The sequence below is a fragment of the Sturnus vulgaris genome, chromosome 31 (assembly GCF_052056855.1).
Source record: "Sturnus vulgaris isolate bStuVul1 chromosome 31, bStuVul1.hap1, whole genome shotgun sequence".
Lineage (NCBI taxonomy): Eukaryota > Metazoa > Chordata > Aves > Passeriformes > Sturnidae > Sturnus > Sturnus vulgaris.
The window spans coordinates 2,285,598-2,303,378 of NC_142273.1; the positions used below are offsets into that span (position 1 = coordinate 2,285,598).

General features: G+C 46.5%; 1 protein-coding gene across 2 annotated transcripts in view; it reads right to left on the reverse strand.

Moving 5' to 3' along the window:
• Positions 1 to 17,781, reverse strand: part of ASH1L (ASH1 like histone lysine methyltransferase) — a 70,756-nt gene that overhangs the window by 21,647 nt on the left and 31,328 nt on the right. For both annotated transcript variants that reach the window (XM_014889337.2, XM_014889335.2), the window contains exons 5-11: positions 14,035 to 14,755; positions 12,873 to 13,052; positions 8,125 to 8,219; positions 5,359 to 5,432; positions 3,773 to 3,818; positions 3,393 to 3,501; positions 276 to 482 (exon numbers count right to left, since the gene is read on the reverse strand). In XM_014889337.2, coding sequence (XP_014744823.2) covers positions 276 to 482; positions 3,393 to 3,501; positions 3,773 to 3,818; positions 5,359 to 5,432; positions 8,125 to 8,219; positions 12,873 to 13,052; positions 14,035 to 14,755 — 1,432 coding nt within the window. The remainder of the gene's footprint in view (positions 1 to 275; positions 483 to 3,392; positions 3,502 to 3,772; positions 3,819 to 5,358; positions 5,433 to 8,124; positions 8,220 to 12,872; positions 13,053 to 14,034; positions 14,756 to 17,781) is intronic.

Consider the following 17,781-nt stretch of genomic DNA (forward strand, 5'->3'; position numbering starts at 1 on the left):
TGGGGCAGCCCAAATCCTGCAGAGTTCTCATTTCAGAGTCAGTCACTTGTGGCATTTTGCATTTACAGGGCAGATGAGGCAGATGATACATTTCAAACATTAATATTTCTACTGGACTGAGGAAAAACTTGGTTAACCAAAAAAACCCAGAATCCTAAACCTTCCTTTCCCCCCCTCATCCTCCCCTTTGTTCCTTCCTGAGGATATCCCAACCACAAACGCTAAAAAGTCATTTATGAGCCTTCCATGCTAAAACAGCAAATAAAGATTTCTACCTGAATTCCTGCTCACTAACAACTTCTCCCAGATATTCAATGATAAACTGTCCTGCTTTCAGGGGCTCTTTGGTCCTGATGCCCCATCCTTTCTCCTCAGCCCGGAACCTCTCCAGGCACTGCACCCACTCGTGCCTCTGGATTCGTTGGTTGCAGCACTGCTCCCCACAGGGGCACGTGTTGGGGGAGCACTCTGCAAAAATCATCCTGAAACAGACAACAGGACACGTCAAAAGGCAGGGCAAGAGCAGCCTGTGGGGCCTGTCATTGCAGGGAAAAATCAATCATTAATCAATCTATGGGATTCAGATAGAAATATAGAAATGATCACATAAATATATATATATAGATTATATATGTAATATATAGAATGTAAAAATCAATGCATAAGTCAATATAAAAATCAATTCATAAGTCAATGTAAAATCAATGCATAAATCAATATAAAAATCAATGCATAAGGCAATGTAAAAATCAATGCATAAGTCAATATAAAAATCAGTGCATAAGTCAATATAAAATCAATTCATAAGTCAATGTAAAATCAGTGCATAAGTCAATATAAAATCAATGTATAAGTCAATATAAAATCAATTCATAAGTCAATATAAAAATCCATTCATAAGTCAATATAAAAGTCAATGTATAAGTCAATATAAAATCAATGTATAAGTCCATATAAAATCAATTCATAAATCAATATAAAAATCCATGTATGAGTCTGTTGCCCTTGTGTTCAGCCCTCTGATTATTGACAGATAATTTTTCCAGTTTCTCACAATCTGTTCTTGTAAACAATGAATGTTTTGCATTCCTCTTTGGAGGAAGAGAAAATTAATAAGTTGTTAATAAAACCTATAAAGTCCAAAAGTAATATCCTCATTGTCCAATCCATAATCACTGTTAAAATTCTATAAATAAACACAAAATGTAAATAAAGTACTTCTTTCTCCTACTTAATTCCTCGAAGTTATTAAGTGTGAGTGCCTTCCTTTCTGTGTCATTTAGTAATATAAGTCAATATAAAATCAATTTTAAAATCAATATAAAATCAATTTTAAAATCAATATAAAAATCAACATTACATATATAATGTATATATGAATCAATAATAAATCAATACATAAAGAAATCAATAATAACAAATTAAACAAAACAGAAGTTATTGAATAACTACACTGCTTCTTGTTTTAAGGTGTGACTCACACAGTGATTCCCTGGCTCTCCAAGGGTAAAATGGAGATTTTTAAGGGGCTTTTCCTCTGGGGAAAAGGGCAGGGCAGGGCAGGGCTGGGCAATCACCTGGTGCAGGTGCAGCTCCTGCAGGCTGTGCTGGGCAGGGGCTGGAGCTGGCACTGCCCCTCTGCTGCCCAAGGGCCACTGTGAGCCCCCCAGGGCCACTGTGAGCCCCCCCAGGGTCACTGTGAGCCCCCCATGGCACTGTGAGCCCCCCCATGGCACTGTGAGCCCCCCAGGGCCACTGTGAGCCCCCCCAGGGCACTGTGAGCCCCCCCATGGCACTGTGAGCCCCCCCAGGGTCACTGTGAGCCCCCCAGGGCACTGTGAGCCCCCCCAGGGTCACTGTGAGCTCCCCCAGGGCACTGTGAGCCCCCCCATGGCACTGTGAGCCCCCCAGGGTCACTGTGAGCCCCCCCATGGCACTGTGAGCCCCCCCAGGGTCACTGTGAGCCCCCCCAGGGCACTGTGAGCCCCCCATGGCACTGTGAGCCCCTCAGGGTCACTGTGAGCCCCCCCATGGCACTGTGAGCCCCCCAGGGTCACTGTGAGCCCCCCCATGGCACTGTGAGCCCCCCAGGGTCACTGTGAGTTCCCCCAGGGTCACTGTGAGCCCCCCCAGGGCCACTGTGAGTTCCCCCAGGGTCACTGTGAGCCCCCCCAGGGCACTGTGAGCTCCCCAGGGCCACTGTGAGCCCCCCCAGGGCCACTGTGAGTTCCCCCAGGGTCACTGTGAGCCCCCCCAGGGCAATGTGAGTCCCCCCATGGCACTGTGAGCCCCCCATGGCACTGTGAGCCCCCCCAGGGCACTGTGAGCCCCCCCATGGCCACTGTGAGCCCCCCCAGGGCACTGTGAGCCCCCCAGGGTCACTGTGAGACCCCCCAGGGCCACTGTGAGTCCCCCATGGCCACTGTGAGCCCCCCAGGGCACTGTGAGCCCCCCAGGGTCACTGTGAGACCCCCCAGGGCCACTGTGAGTCCCCCATGGCCACTGTGAGCCCCCCAGGGCACTGTGAGCCCCCCATGGCACTGTGAGTCCCCCATGGCCACTGTGAGCCCCCCAGGGCACTGTGAGCTCCCCCAGGGTCACTGTGAGCCCCCCATGGCACTGTGAGACCCCCCAGGGCCACTGTGAGCCCCCCCAGGGCACTGTGAGCCCCCCAGGGCACTGTGAGCCCCCCCAGGGCCACTGTGAGCTCCCCAGGGCCACTGTGAGCCCCCCAGGGTCACTGTGAGCCCCCCCAGGGCCACTGTGAGCCCCCCATGGCACTGTGAGCCCCCCCATGGCACTGTGAGCCCCCCCATGGCACTGTGAGCTCCCCCAGGGCACTGTGAGCCCCCCCAGGGCCACTGTGAGCCCCCCAGGCCACTGTGAGCCCCCCCAGGGTTACTGTGAGCCCCCCAGGGCCACTGTGAGCCCCCCATGGCACTGTGAGTCCCCCAGGGTTACTGTGAGCCCCCCCATGGCACTGTGAGCCCCCCCAGGGCACTGGGCACAGCCCGGGGGGGACACGGGCACAGGGAGGGGGGACAGGAGGGGACAGGAGCCCAGGGGGGGCCTTTGCCCAGGGTTCCTGGAGCTGTTCCTGTGCCTGCTCCACCACCCAAGGGCTGGAAGGAGCCCGGGGCTGAGCTGGGAGGGAACTGCTCTGACTGGGACCAGCTGGGAGTGGGAGGGGGCCAGCAGGGCCCTGAGTGCCAGCAGTGACAGTCTGGGGTGACACTGGGACCCAGAGGGTCCCACTGGGAATTTCCCTCCCTGTGATAATGCCTTTGCTGCTGGGGTGCATCCAGCACAACTCTGCTCCCCTAGGAGATGATGAGAAATAATTCCCTGACTCTGTTCCCCTAGGAGATGATGAGAAATAATTCCCTGCTCACCTGTTCAGACAATCCTCCACACAGCCCTTGCCACTGTCATCCTCTGGTTTCTTACAATTGCAGGTGGTGGCCTCATAGCCAGAGAGAGGTTTGACATCCACATAAACATCTGGAAGGGGAAAAAAAAAAAAAAAAAAAGAAGAGAAAACAAACCCAAATAGGGAAAAGAATTCTTTTCAGGTGAAAAATCAGAACTGTTTATCTACACTGTTTTCATTCCAATCAGTAAAGTAAAAAAAACAGGTGGAAGTGTCTTTGGTAGGACAAAAAGCAAGACAGAAAAGAGGGTGTCACATGAAAATTCCATAGTTATCACAGTTTAGTAATAATCACATGAAAATTCCATAGTTATCACAGTTTAGTAATAAGATTTTACTTACTGGAACGGATTTTTTTATAAAGTGGGACATCTGGCTTTTTATACAACTAAAAGGAAGAGAAAGAAAATTTTAATACATTGCATAAGTGCATCTGTTATTCAAAAAGGATGAGGGAAATGATGTTCTTTCTTTACAGAGGGAACTGTTCTGTAATCGTTACTAGAAATCTGAGTTCTCTTCTCCAGGCTCAGACTGCATTAACAAATAGGTCACAAAAAGGACCTGAATAAGTGGAATTTGGGCTTGGTGAGACACTGGAGCAGTTTGTTCACCACATTATTTATTCTGTCTGCCCAGAGCAATGTGGGAAACAGCTGTCCCAAGGACAGGCTCCTCTGAACAGGGCTTAGAAGAAGAGGAATTATTTATACCTACTTTGGAGAAACCATCTTTGGTGGAATCACCATGTGCCAATGCTTAAAAAAGTGAAAACAAAAAAATCAAGGTGCTGATTTATCAAAGCGACTCGATGATCTTAAGGTTGTTTTTTTTTTCCAATCTAAAGGATTCTGGGATTCTCTAAGAACTGTGAGTACAGGTGGGAGCCATGAGAAATGCAGATTCATCTTCTCTGCAGATGGAGATGATGGGAAGGGAAAGGGGAGCTTACATCACAATTCATAATTTCATATATATTCCAGCCTTTCAAACAAGCTTTAAGGAATCATTTCCAATTATTTGCTATTTCACACACATTTCCTGCACTAAGAGCCTTCCCTGAGTGACCCTTGTGGTGCACAAAAACAACTCAGACATCTCCACAAGAGAAACTCCTCTGCAAGGGCCTCCAATATTCCAGGGAGAGCTGGAAAATGTCAAAGAAACAGATTCCATGGATTTATTACTTATGAAATAGTGAACAGATGAGACAGGCCATGGTCAGTACACAGCAAGGAAGTGTCCTCAGCTGAAATGTCCCCAGTGCTCCTGGCTGGAGGATCAGATTCCAGGGGTGCTGGAGCCACAGCACCTGGCAGTGTGTCCTGCTCATTTACATGCTCAGGTTACACATCTGAGAGCACTTTCTCACCACAGGTTCTCCCATCAGCCTTAAATCCTGTGGTAAATCACTTGGTGGAAACATGTCAGGGGGGAAAAAAAAAAAAAAAAAAAATCCTATTTTTAAGCTTGCACATATTTGAAGCTCTTTAAAAAGAACGAGACTGTTAAACAGTTTCTCTTCTTTCCTCAGTACGAAAATTTCAGCTTGCAAGTGAAAAATAAATTCCACTCTGTTGGGATTGATCCAAGAAAAATAAGGCCTGAAATTTCTCAGTGCTGCTGGCAGTACATCCCAATTCTCCCGAGGCGTGTCTGAAACCAGCTCCTAGCACACAACAGCGCTGCCAAAATAAAAGTCTGCAGCCAAATTCATGACTTCTGTCGGAGCAGAAACTCACAGGGTTGCTATTTTGCAGGAGATGGAATAATGGGAATTTTCAACATTAAATAAATATGCAAATCCCTTCTCCCCTCGCACAGCAGCAACAAGAAAACCCCCCCAGCCGGGACGTGTGAACAGGCTCCGAGTGCTGCTGTTTCCTCCTGATCCCAATCTTGGCAACCCCCGACTCCTTATCTCGTACCTGGTTGTGTTTCCACTGCCAGAGGATGTCGTAAGGCAGCTGGAAGTCGATTCTCTTTTGTCTGAGGTACTTCCCTGAAACAAAAAGGTTTGTAAGTGGCACACACTCACAGCCACGTGGCTGAGAGGATGGAGCTGCGGGCAGGCACCTGGCCAGGCTGTGCCAGGGCCCCTCGGGGCTGCAGAGCACAAAGGAGAGGGCAGAACCCTCGGAGAATGTTCTGGATGTCAGGACAGAGCCCCAGGACACAGCCCCGGGCGCTGCTCTCCTGCCCTGCTCAGGAGGAGCCTCCACGGGCACCGAGGGATGGGAAGGAGCTGGGACAGAGCCCAGCACAGGCAGCTCTGGACAGCACTGACCACACCTGAGAGCACTGACCACACCTGAGAGATCTGACCACACCTGAGAGCATTGACCACAACACCTGAGAGCTCTGACCACACCTGAGAGCTCTGACCACACCTGAGAGCTCTGAGCACACCTGAGAGCACTGAGCACACCTGAGAGCTCTGACCACAACACCTGAGAGCACTGACCACAACACCTGAGAGCACTGACCACAACACCTGAGAGCACTGACCACAACATCTGAGAGCACTGAGCACACCTGAGAGCTCTGACCACAACACCTGAGAGCACTGACCACAACACCTGAGAGCATTGACCACAGCCCCAAACAGCACTGACCACAACCCTGGACAGAAATAACCACAACACCTGAAAGTCCTGACCACAACTCTGTGAGGGTACCACAGCCAGCACCTGACAGCACTGACCACAGCACCTGACAGCACTGAGCACAGCCCTGTCCTTGAAGCTGCCATGCTCTCCTGAGTTTTCCTGTGCACAATGCAACAACACTTTAACACCCAGGACAAGACCTGCACCACCCACACGGGCTGGTAAATCACCATATTGTACTCAAAGAAATCAAATCAGTTTTGAAAATAATCTCCCAGCCTGTTCCCGTGACCTTTACCAGAAGAGATTTAAGAATGAATTCAGACTTGGCAAACACATTCCTAGATTTTTTGGAAAGGCTTCAAGGGGATCTGTATTTTCAGCAATAACTGGAACTCGTTTTAGACAGGAGTTCCTGCTTTCACTGCAGATTTTGGCTCTGTTTTATCATTCCCTGTCACCCCTAAAAGACACAGACCCATTACATCATTCACACCAGACCCGAGGGCTGACACTGGTTAGTTCCAGCCAAGATTCAACATTCTCTGATCATTTTGCTGGAATCCTGTGTCACAAAACTGCAGGGAGCAGAGTGCCTAGGTTGAGGTGTCAAGTCCAAGCCTCATTTTTTTCCCCCAGCTTTTCTAACTGTTAACAAATGCCTTTATATTCCTCCAGCAATGCTCTGTGGGTTCATATAAATTCACACGCATAACCTCACCACTGGAAAATAAAAATGGTAATGTTTTCCTTACAATTTACCCCTAAATTACTTTCCATTTTCAATGCCTTATTCATCCCTAGCAGGTTCCAGGAAAGAGCTCAATCTGCTGGGAATTTGCTTTCACTTCTGTGACCTCAGCAGGCCAAACAAAAGGCTCTTTCAGGTGCCCTGGCACGGGGCCTCCAGCACAGGGAGGGTCCCTCCAGCCCTCCTCGAGTGGGCACCAGTGCAGTGCCCTGGCAGAACCCCAGTCCTGGGCACTGCTCTGGGGTTAAAGCATCCCCAGGCACCCCTGGAGCCACAGGAGCAGCTGCAGGGCAGGACCAACAATGTGGTTTGGGAACCTGGTGAACGTGGTTTTACGGCCCCATTCAAAAAGGAGTTGAGCAAGGGCACATTCTGAAGAATTTAAATTGTCACCTTCAGCTCTGAAACCTGTTTTGTGGCTCCTGATTCACATGGATCTGTCCAACTGTTCTGCCTTGCTGTGCAGTTGTGCAGGGAGCCAAAAACAGTTCAGTGACAGGAGACAAAGCAGTGTTTGATGGGACAAAGATTCCTGCTCAACAACGTGGAATTCCCCAAACCCTCTGGGCGTGACAGGACTTGCAGCAAGAAACCCCAGCACTTCAAAAGCTGAAACAATGACCCGAGAAGCAGGAAATTACTCAGTCTTGGTTTAACCTGGGACATGGTATGAGCTGCAAACAGTGGGAGCAGCACCCTGAGCTCCATCCCCTCCAAGGGCCTGGGGCACATTTGGGTTATGGCACTTCCCTGCAAGGGTTTGGAGCAACCTGGGCTATGGAAGGCCATGGAAAAGGGTGGGACAAGATGACCTATAGGGTCCCTTCCCACCCAAACCATTCCACGATTCTGTGAAATCCCAAATCCCATTTTTTTCCCACCCAAGACCCAAAAAATGGGGATGAAGTAAAACCAAAGATAACAGCAAAGCTTTTAATTCTTCCTCCCTTTTACCTCTGTGTAAAGACAGACACCATTAAGTACATGGGGACATGGGGGAATTTATCAATTGAAATGGTCATAATTGCCTGTGGCTATTCTGCTGTACTTTTATTTGAGGTGAACACTATTGCTCTGCATTTCATCCCAGGACTATCACAGTTAAAGCATGCTATCTTCTGACACATGAAAAAAAAATCAAGAACAATGTTTTGAGCTAAAAAAAGCCTCTCCAGTCAAACTGGGGAACACAGAGGGATGAGCTGGCAAAGTTCATGTGCCAAAAGCCACGAGTGACCTGGCAAGGGATAAAAACCAGAGCAAGGCAGAAGCTGTGCAGGTCCCCCAGTGCCACATTTGTCTCCCAGCAATGAGAACAAAGGTGAGGTACCCACCAACGTGGATAGGGGCTGGGAACAGCCCGTGCTCGTGCTCCCCTGGGGTGTATTCCAGCTTCTCCTTCTTCAGCTGGATCAGGCGGCTCTTGGGGCTGTGGAGGACAGGACAGAAACAAAACATCACCACGGGGAACATCTGTCACTTGCAAGAAATGCATTTTCTCTTTTAGTTAAGGGCACAAATGTCTGGAGAATCAGGCAAGAGAGTAATAATAGAAACGGCCAAAAAAACTGCTTTCCAGGTTGCCTGTCAAACACACTGATCCCAGCCCTCCCACAGTGGAGTTTTTTCTCCATAAATACTGCTAAGGCAACACCCAATGGGGCACCACTGACTTTAAATGCCCAGCATGTGATATCAAGGTAAAAAAAAACCCTAAAACTACACAAATAAAAGACAACTGGCAGATCCTATCTGGTGGTTTCACTGAGGAACTGGACATGTGACACATGTAGAGCCCTGCTCTCTCAATTCCCTAAAAAAACCCCCATGCTGCCTTTTAGAAGGCTGTTCATCAGGAAAGGCAGAAAAAGAACAAGAATCAGGACAGAAACTTTAAAAAGCAGTAAGACACCCCTTTGCAGAAAGAAAAATAAGAGTATGAAATCAGAATGGTTGTATGGGTCAGGCAGGTGACAGCTCTGTAATCTGGTGTTTATAAACATCTCCTCTTGGCCAACAACAAACCTTGGAAAATAGAATCTGAAACAGTTATATTTAGAACTGCAGTCCTGCAACATTTAAAGGAGACTTCTAAATGTCAAATATACCAAAGATTATATGATATTGAAGCCTACTGAAATTTACTCGAGTTTTTTAAGGGATCTATTTTAAGAACTGGACAAGTAACAGAAAGATGGCTCAATAAAAAAAAAAGTGATATTATTGTTTAACTAGTGAAGGAAAAATGCAAGTTAAAAACAAATTCTGAGATACAGATATCAACAACTGGAAGAAATTCTTCCCTGTGAGGGTGGGGAGAGCCTGGCACAGGGTGCCCAGAGCAGCTGTGGCTGCCCCACCCCTGGATGTGTTTAAGGTTGGATGGGGCTTGGAAGAACCTGGGATAGTGGAAGGTGTCCCTGCCCGTGGCAGAAGGTGCAACAAGATGAGTTTTAAGGTCTCTTCCAAGCCAAACCATTCCACGATTCTGTGATTCCAAGCCAGCCAGTCAGACCTGGGGGACACCTCACCAACCATCAGGGAAATGACAATTTCCACCAGCTCAGCTGGGCACCTACGACAGGGAGCTGGGCAAGGACATTCCTGAGCACCTGACACACTGAAACACAAGCCTGGCTACTCAAAAGATTGGACTTGATGATCTCAGAGGTTTCTTCTACCCTTAAACACTCTCTGATTCTACAAGAAACGTTTCCCACTCCATCATCATTGCCTAAAGCTGTTTGGTTCAGTTTCTGTAGGGATGAATTTCTAACACTCCCCACCAAGAGAACTAAACTGGCCTCTCTGTGCAGGCTCCCAGGAACAGGGCAGTGGCCAGATGACATTTTTGTAGATGAGCACATTTTGTAGCACTCTGCAGGGGCTGAAGACCACGTTTAGTCTCAAAATGTCAGTGTGAATTCCCAGGCAAACTCAGGGAACAAAGACCACACCCGTGGCTGTCCTCCCTGCACCTTCACTTCTCTCCATCACTCTCCTGCTTTTTTTTCTGTTCCATTTCTGTTCTTCCTCTCCAGCTTCCAGTGTCTCTACACTCTGACCATACTGGCTGGATTACTTCTCTGTGGAATTGCATTTTTGATGTGTGGAGCCCCATTTTCCCTCAGACCACAGTTGGATGAACATTTGAAGTGGGGATAAGCTAGCTTTGATGCTGATCTGACCACTGGTCTGCCTGCAAGGGTCAACTGCTCCAGGAAGCCTCCAGTGGAAGGCTTGAGTCCATCCAACCACCTGCACATCAGGATGGGACAGCACAAGAACAGGAATTTGCACAGAGGTGAGGAGAAAGCACAGCTGATTATTTTGGTGTAAAATCAGGCACCTGCTGAACTGCAATTCATGTCCTGCCCAAGTATCAAAAATAGTGCATTTCTCTAAACACTCTACAACATTTTAATTAATTGCTAATTTAGCAGTTATGATTTTTTTTTTTTTCTGAACTGGACTTTGCAGTTCACTCCTCTGGGAAAGCCACTGCTGGATACAGAAAACAACTCCTGCACAAGATCCTCCCTTGTTTTCAAAGCTGCAGCCTCGTGCAACCACAGGCTGAACATTTCTCCAGCCCATGGAATTCCCAAGGGACTGGGAACACTCCTGTGGAGGTTACAGCCATGCTGCCCAAAAAATTACAGCTGGAAATGAGGTAGAACTGAGACTGACTCAGGAACCATTCCTTTTATCCTTAGTTCATTTGCAAAGCATCAAAACCTGAGCTTTCTTCACTATTTTAACAAGGTCTCCAGATGGAGAGCAGCTGGAGTCAGCTCCTGCTGAGGTAAATTGTACATGGCTGCAGAGAAATCAGGTACTTTTAAAATACCTTTTTAAAATCAACTCTTGACATCTCTTTTAACAGTCCACCAGCACTGGCCAGGTCAGGCCAAACCTTTCCTGTGCTGCTGTTGAGCAGTTGGATGTGACTGATGCAGGGACAGGCTGTGACTCGTACAAACCTCAGTGCAGCCTTCACTGCTCCACACGCCCTGGTGACATTTAGGAATTATTCAGAAAGGATGAAACAGAGCAGGAAAATGGTGTTTAAGGCAAAGTGTCTGCAGTGAACACTGCAAACAACTACAGAAAAGCAGTGAGTACAACCCACTAATGGCACACAGTGACTGTGAGAATGGGGACAGGGACCAACACTCACTGGGACAGCACTAGAGGGTGCCCCAGGATCACAGGATCATCATTTTCCTTCTCCACTCAGATCAGGTTTTCAAACTCCCACAGCAGGAAGTTACATAAGTAATGGGATAACGACATGAACTTCTGCTCTCCTCTTACTCTGATTCCAAATATCCAACCACATGTCTGACCATGCAGTAGAATGGGAACAGCACATCAAACCAGATAAAAATCTAATTACCAAAAAATGACTGTTGTTCTGTGGATTTAGTCTGCTCAAACAACTTGGTACAGTGACTCAGTGTCAGCAGGAGGGAAGGGTGGGATCAGCCCCTCAGGCTGCAAAGGAATCCTCAGTGGAGAGGGCCACAGCTGTGTCTCCTTGCCCAGCCATGCAGGTCCATGCCCTGCTTCAGTATCAGTGTGCAGCTCACATGGTGGAGGCTGCATCTGCTTCCTTGGAAGGGTGAAGTTCCTCAGTGTCCATAAGCAGCTCATCCCAAACCCCAGATCAGAGCAGGGAAGAACTCAGCAGGTGGAACAGCAGGCAAAGGGAAGACAAAGCAGCCCTCTGTAAGTGATTTGCAACTTCCTCCTGAGGAGCAGCTCCAATCTTTGCTCTGTGTCAGCACCCCAGGGAATGGCTGGAGCTGGGCCAGGGAGGTTTATGTTGGATATCAGGGAAAAGTTCTTCCCCCAGAGGGTTCAGGCACTGCCCAGGCTCCCCAGGGAGTGGGGAGAGGCTGCCAGAGCTCCAGGAGTGTTTGGACACTGCCCCAGACACAGGGTGGGATTGCTGGAACTGTGCAGGGCTGGGAGTTGGATTCCTTGATCTTTGTGGGTTCCTTCCAACTTAGAAACACTCAAAGTTCCAAATATTTGCACTAAAGAAAAGGAGAAGACTCTCTCAGCTCCTCTCCTAAGGCAGCATGATGAAACTGTGAGATTTGAACGTTGCATGCTGTGTAGAGCAGTGACAGACCATCCAAGTGGTGAAGTTTTAGCACTTCTCTTTGAAACAGGTAAAATTCAACTGGCCTCACTTTGACCAGACTGAGATCTTTGTTTCTTCCTTAGGGTCTTGACCCTTTCACTGATTCTTTCACTCTACTACCTTTTTTTAGATTACATTACTACCTAATTTTAGATTAGAGAGATTACAGCAGGAGCAGCTGATAAACTGTACTGGCAGTTTCCCAGTGGTCTCTGGAACATTTTAAAGTGGTCCATGACATAGTGAGAAGATGCCAGATTTTCTCTCTTTTCAATCTGTCAGATGATATTGGAACAGAAACACAAATTCCTGACTTCAACTCATTTGTTCAGATGGCATTAGAAAACGTGTGACTACAAAGGGAAGGGACAGAGGGAGGTGCCCACATTCTAGTGGACACCAGGCTGCAAAACAACCAGTGGGAAAAATAAAGAAACACTGGATTATTTTACCCTAAACATCTCAGAGAAAACAGAGATGAACTTCACTGAACTGTGAAATGAACTGGGTGCATATCTGAAATTCTTTCACACAGAAGATGACCAGTTGTCACCACCCAGCCAATGACAACAGGAGCCTAATGACCCCTTCTCTGCATTCACTGAGCTCAGCTGCTGCTCAGACCCTGCACACATCCAGCTCTCCCAGCACTTGCATTGCCACGACCATTCAGACTCTTGAATAAATCTCTTACCTTCTTCAAAGCTGATAATCAGAAACACTTTCAGACTGCTCCAGGCTGCTGTCTGACTGGGGTTACATTTTACATCCTCACTGGCTCAGGTTCTAACAATTACCATGCACGTAATTTTCCACAGGCTTCAATTCAGTTGATGGTTTTATTTCACCTGCTCATGAGTGGCAGCTCTTTAGGTGAAAGGAGAGTTTCCCCTGGACTATCAGAGAGAAGTTTTGCTGTGTTTTACTTACTCTGTTGTTTTGTACACATCAGAGTAGAGCCCAGCCTTCTGGTACTTCTTCTTTGGGGGTCGAGGGGCTTTCTTCTCACGCTGGGTTAGAGGAGGCAAAGGCTGCTCAGGGGTTTCAGATTCAGGTGGTTTCCCAAGGGCCTCATGTGGACTGGGAGGTTCAGCTACTGTCTCAGAGAAACTGGAAGAAAGAGCAGAGATAGAAAAATCACCTTCCCGTTAAGATCATGCCACAGTATTTCATTATTCCTCTCTTGAATCTGGTCAGCAGGAAAAGTCCATGTTTCTGAATTTCTGGGTGTCTTAACTACTTTAAAAAATGCAACTCAACGACCACGATCAAGTGGGGGTTAAGCATAATCATAAGAAAAGTATGATTTTTTTTTTTTTTTTTTTGGTGATATTATTATTACAAAAAGAATGTTGTTTGTACTGCTAATGTTTATCCCTTGGAGCCTCAGCTGAGTAATTCAGAAGGCAGCTCTGGCTCTCTGCTTTTGCAGTTTTAAAACCAACACGTGGTAACCCTTTCCTCAGCCTTCAGGAGAGCCACAGAGCAGCCCCTGAACACGTGGTGCCAGCAGCACCCTCACAGCAGCCATTTCTGGAAATGAGAACTCCTGACAGAGTTTGATCTGTTTATTGATGACTTTGGGGACAAGCATGAGAAGATGAGATCAGAGAGAGATTTTTATTGTGTGCCTTTACCAGTGACTGCACAGGTGCACCCCTTAACTCCTCCTTGCTGCTTTAGCTTTAATCTTTATTTGCTGTACATCACTTGACCTCACTTTATATCCTGCATTGCCTGTAAATATTTCTTTGTGATCTACATGAGTAGATCCCATGGCACAGGCAACTCTTCAGGGCTCCTTATTCCACACAGGATGAAGGAACAATGTGTGGCACCTCATCAGTAACCCTGTTACCAACTCCATAAATAAACATATCCTTCACCAACACAACAAGTACAGAACCAACACTTTTCGATCACCTGAGATTCCCATTTCTGGGGTGTGTGTTGAAGGAGGCCCTGAACACACCTAAGGCTGACATGCTGGCTCCCTCCACACTGAACTCCTTAATCAAATCAAGCAGAAGATTCCTTCAACGACTGAAACGTTCTAAAACCAACTGAGGTACAAAACTGCAAAGGAAATCACCTCTTATTGCTCTCCTGCTCATCCTCAGGCAAAGACTTGTGTCTCTTCCTGGCCTGCTCCTCCGGCAGCCACCTCTTCCTCTTCCATCCTTTGCGGTGCTCGGGGTTCAGGTTCACGCTCTGCACCACGGCCTCGATGACGTCTGTGATGGTGTCAGGGCCCAGGTGCAGGGGGCTGCTGCTCTGCTCCCTGTCCTGCAGCTCCTGGCTGACCATCCTGGCAGCCTGCAACGCCTGCATGGACACCACGGCCTGCATTGGGTACTTGCGTGGCCGCCCCGGCCGCCGCTTCACGAAGTTGTTCCCTGTCCTCGACTGCCTCTGCAGTTTTTTGGCTTTCAGGATTTTGTTGACATGGTCCAGATTTTTTTTTGTGGCCAGGATCTTGTTGTAATTGCACATTTTCCTCGCTTGGCGCTGCATGGCCTCCACCACGCTCCTCTTGAGGTGCCTGGGGGAGTAGGTGCCGGGCAGGCGCTCCTGCAGCAGGGACAGGTCACTGCTGCCCATGGCCGGAGCCCCCAGGCCGTCCTGCTTGCCCAGGGCTCTGTCCCGGGAGTGGCTGCGGGCAGGGCTGGCTGCTGCAGGGGCAGCCACGCTGGCCATGACGGATTCCAGGCTCTTGTCGAGGGCGGGGGGCCCGTCCTGCTGGGCCATGCGCTGCAGCAGAGAATCCACCGAGTCCTCGGCCAGGCGGGAGCCTCGGGCCGGCCCCTGAACCCCTGAAACACACACGGGGCAGAGACGATTCACTGCATGTTTTACATGTATTTATTTATAATCCTGCAGTTCTTTAATTCTAATTGAATTCTTTGAGTGTGGAACTCGAAACTCCGTACAGGGTTAGCTACAGCTTTCCCATTTTGGTCAGACACAAAAATTCCTCTCCAGGCCTGGCAATCAAGCACACCTCACTTTTCCATGAGAAATGTGTAAGAAGGAGCCTGGTGGAGACACAGAGGCTTCAGCCAGCTCCTGAAATGCTGTTTATTGTATAAATGAGGCTCATGGCTGAGCCCAGAGCTGCTGGCTGTAGGCAAGCTGTGTGTCCTGAAGTTGTGGACACACACATTCACAGAGCTGGGGAATCACAGCTTGGAAATTCCTTTCAGGCCCGGATTTCTCCTGACTCTCAGCTCCATTCCCAGGCTGACAAGCTGACTGCAGCTTCAGTTAGGGAGGAGTCTCCCAGGGTGACAACACGGTGACAAACAGAGTGGAATTTATAATAATTTATAATAAAAATTAACCCCTGGTGTCTTTCTCGTGGGACACATCCTGAGGTGCTGTCCCAAGGATGTTTTTCCCAATTTTCCAATGAGCTCCTGTCCTGTCCTGGCTGCACTGACACACTTTAAATCCGGGCTGTCTGTACAATAAATTGGCCTTTTTTCCCCAAAAAGGTCCATGTGTGTTGCTGTCCTTTCTCTCTCTTTTCAGTAACCACACGAAGTCCCTTTCTATTCATGTAACAAAGCATGATCGACTTCTCATTACAGAGCATCTTAATACATGACTACCAATCAACATCATACACAATACCTTTTACATTTACATATCACCTATCAAAACTGCTAAAATTACCATATTATGTTAGTGACTAGCCAATTATTCGAGTTAGTAGTTACATGTTAAATTTTGAGACTTGTTTTGCAGTAAAAATTTCCTTTAGCTTTAGTAAAAATCATCTTTTTGCCTGCTTATACTTTTTTGTTTAGTAGAAAACATGCCTTATTTGAAAAAGACTTATTCTTTTGTTTAATAAAAACATCTTTTGTTTAAAGTAGATTTATCCTTTAAACTATAAAAGCCCCTTCCAACTCACTTGCTCTTTGCCTTCTAGTTACTCAGTAAGACTGGCTCAGCAATTCTTTTCTTCTATATTAAAACTTGCTTTCATTCTTATAGAACTTTCTGTAGATCTGTAAAACTTTTCTGTTAAATTTTCATCCTTCCCAACATAATGTAAATAAAAGTGAGTTGGGGAGAGCAAACTTGGAGTAAATTATTTCATTACCTGGAGCTGTAATTGAAGATAAACCCCCAATATGCAAATGGACCTGTAGTGGTTTAGATTTGTACATTTTAATATATTTATTTTTTGTTGTGAGACAGGACTAGGAGCAAAAGCAAGGCAGGCCTAAAACTTAAAAGGGTGTAAAGAAAACTTATTAATAACATAGAGGAATAACAAATTCAGAATAAAATTTTTAGACCATCCCTCTTCCTTTTTCTCACACTTTTTTTTTTTTTCCAACAACAATATACAGAAACACTTTAATCAGTTATCAATCTTAAAAATCTGACACTCATTGGTCCTTGTCAGGTAACCAGGGAAACTGCCCAGATAAAAATTTCAGGAAACCTTTAAAAAACACCACAGGACCAAACTTATAAAAGTACAAACCCCTGACCCATCATCCATTTTTGGGGGGCTTTGTCTGCCCAGAATGCACTGAAAGCCCTTCAATGAATATAATCTCTTTTTATTCCCTCAATTTTGTCTGGCCTCTGTTTTTAGGTAGCCCCAAGAAGGCATCAGAGTGAGGATGGGAGCAAAAACACTGAGCTAAAACACAACAGCTGCATCAGCTGACAACATCTGGGACTGCCCAGAACACAAATGTTCTTGTTTGTTGACAAGATTTTGTAATATGGACCCAGTGACACAAGTCAGTCACATTTTATATCATCACTTTTAACATGCAATTATTTTCTCTTTATTCCCACACAATCCCCCACTTTTAACAGCAAAAAGCAATGAGGGTTCACACGGTCCTCAAGTTTCTTTCTATTCAACACTCAAAATACAAAACCCTCTGTGCACATAAAAACTCAATCCTGATAAAAAATGGAGCTGCATTTTAAATATTTTAAACTCATTTTTCTTTTTTATAATTTGGAAGTACTGAAACAACTCTTTTCATTGCTCTTGCAGTTTTTTATCAAACAGACAAGGCTGAGGATGACAGAACTGATTTGACAGAGGTAAATCAAAGTATGTGAACAATAGAGAAAAGCTAATTTACACAGGAAGTAAATTTAGATCTGACTTTTAAAACTGTTACACGCTTTAGAGCTGAAGATTGCTGTTGAAAAAGAAAGTTTCCAGGTCAACCATGTAGATTATGCTGCATAAAAAAAGGGATTTGTTCCAAACTAAGAGCTTCCCAGAGCTGCCCTGCTGCTCCTTAGTGATAACATTCCATCAGAAGAAATTCTGTTCTTTCTGGAATGAAATGGATGCTGCCTTCTCACAAATACATCACAACTGTGCATTAGCATTGACAAAATGTTCCTGTAATTGTGGCCAATTACTCAGATCAGATCTCTTAACCCAGTGGGGCCCAGGCTGGAGCCTGAGCAGCACGTCCTGGTGTCAAGGGAACTGTTAAAGGAAGACAACAAAATGTGTTTAAAAAGGGCTCTAGCACTTGACAGGAGGGAGATTATTTGTTAGGTGACAGAGATAAAGCATAACCAGTTTAAATATTTTCTAAGTTTCTAGCTATCCTTGAAGTATTTTCTGGTTTAAATATTTTCTAATATTTTCCCAGTGCTCAGCAGTCCAATTGTGTTAATTCTCCTCACAAAGATTCCAAAGTCAGGAGTTTGTAAGTGCAAATGAAAAGGTGCTTCAGAGAGTGCACAGTTTAGAGGAAAAAGAGTCAGCAAAACATTGTTTTAAAAATCCTCCTCTGGACAATGCACAGCAGCACAAGAGGAGCCTCCTGCTGTGAGCTGACAT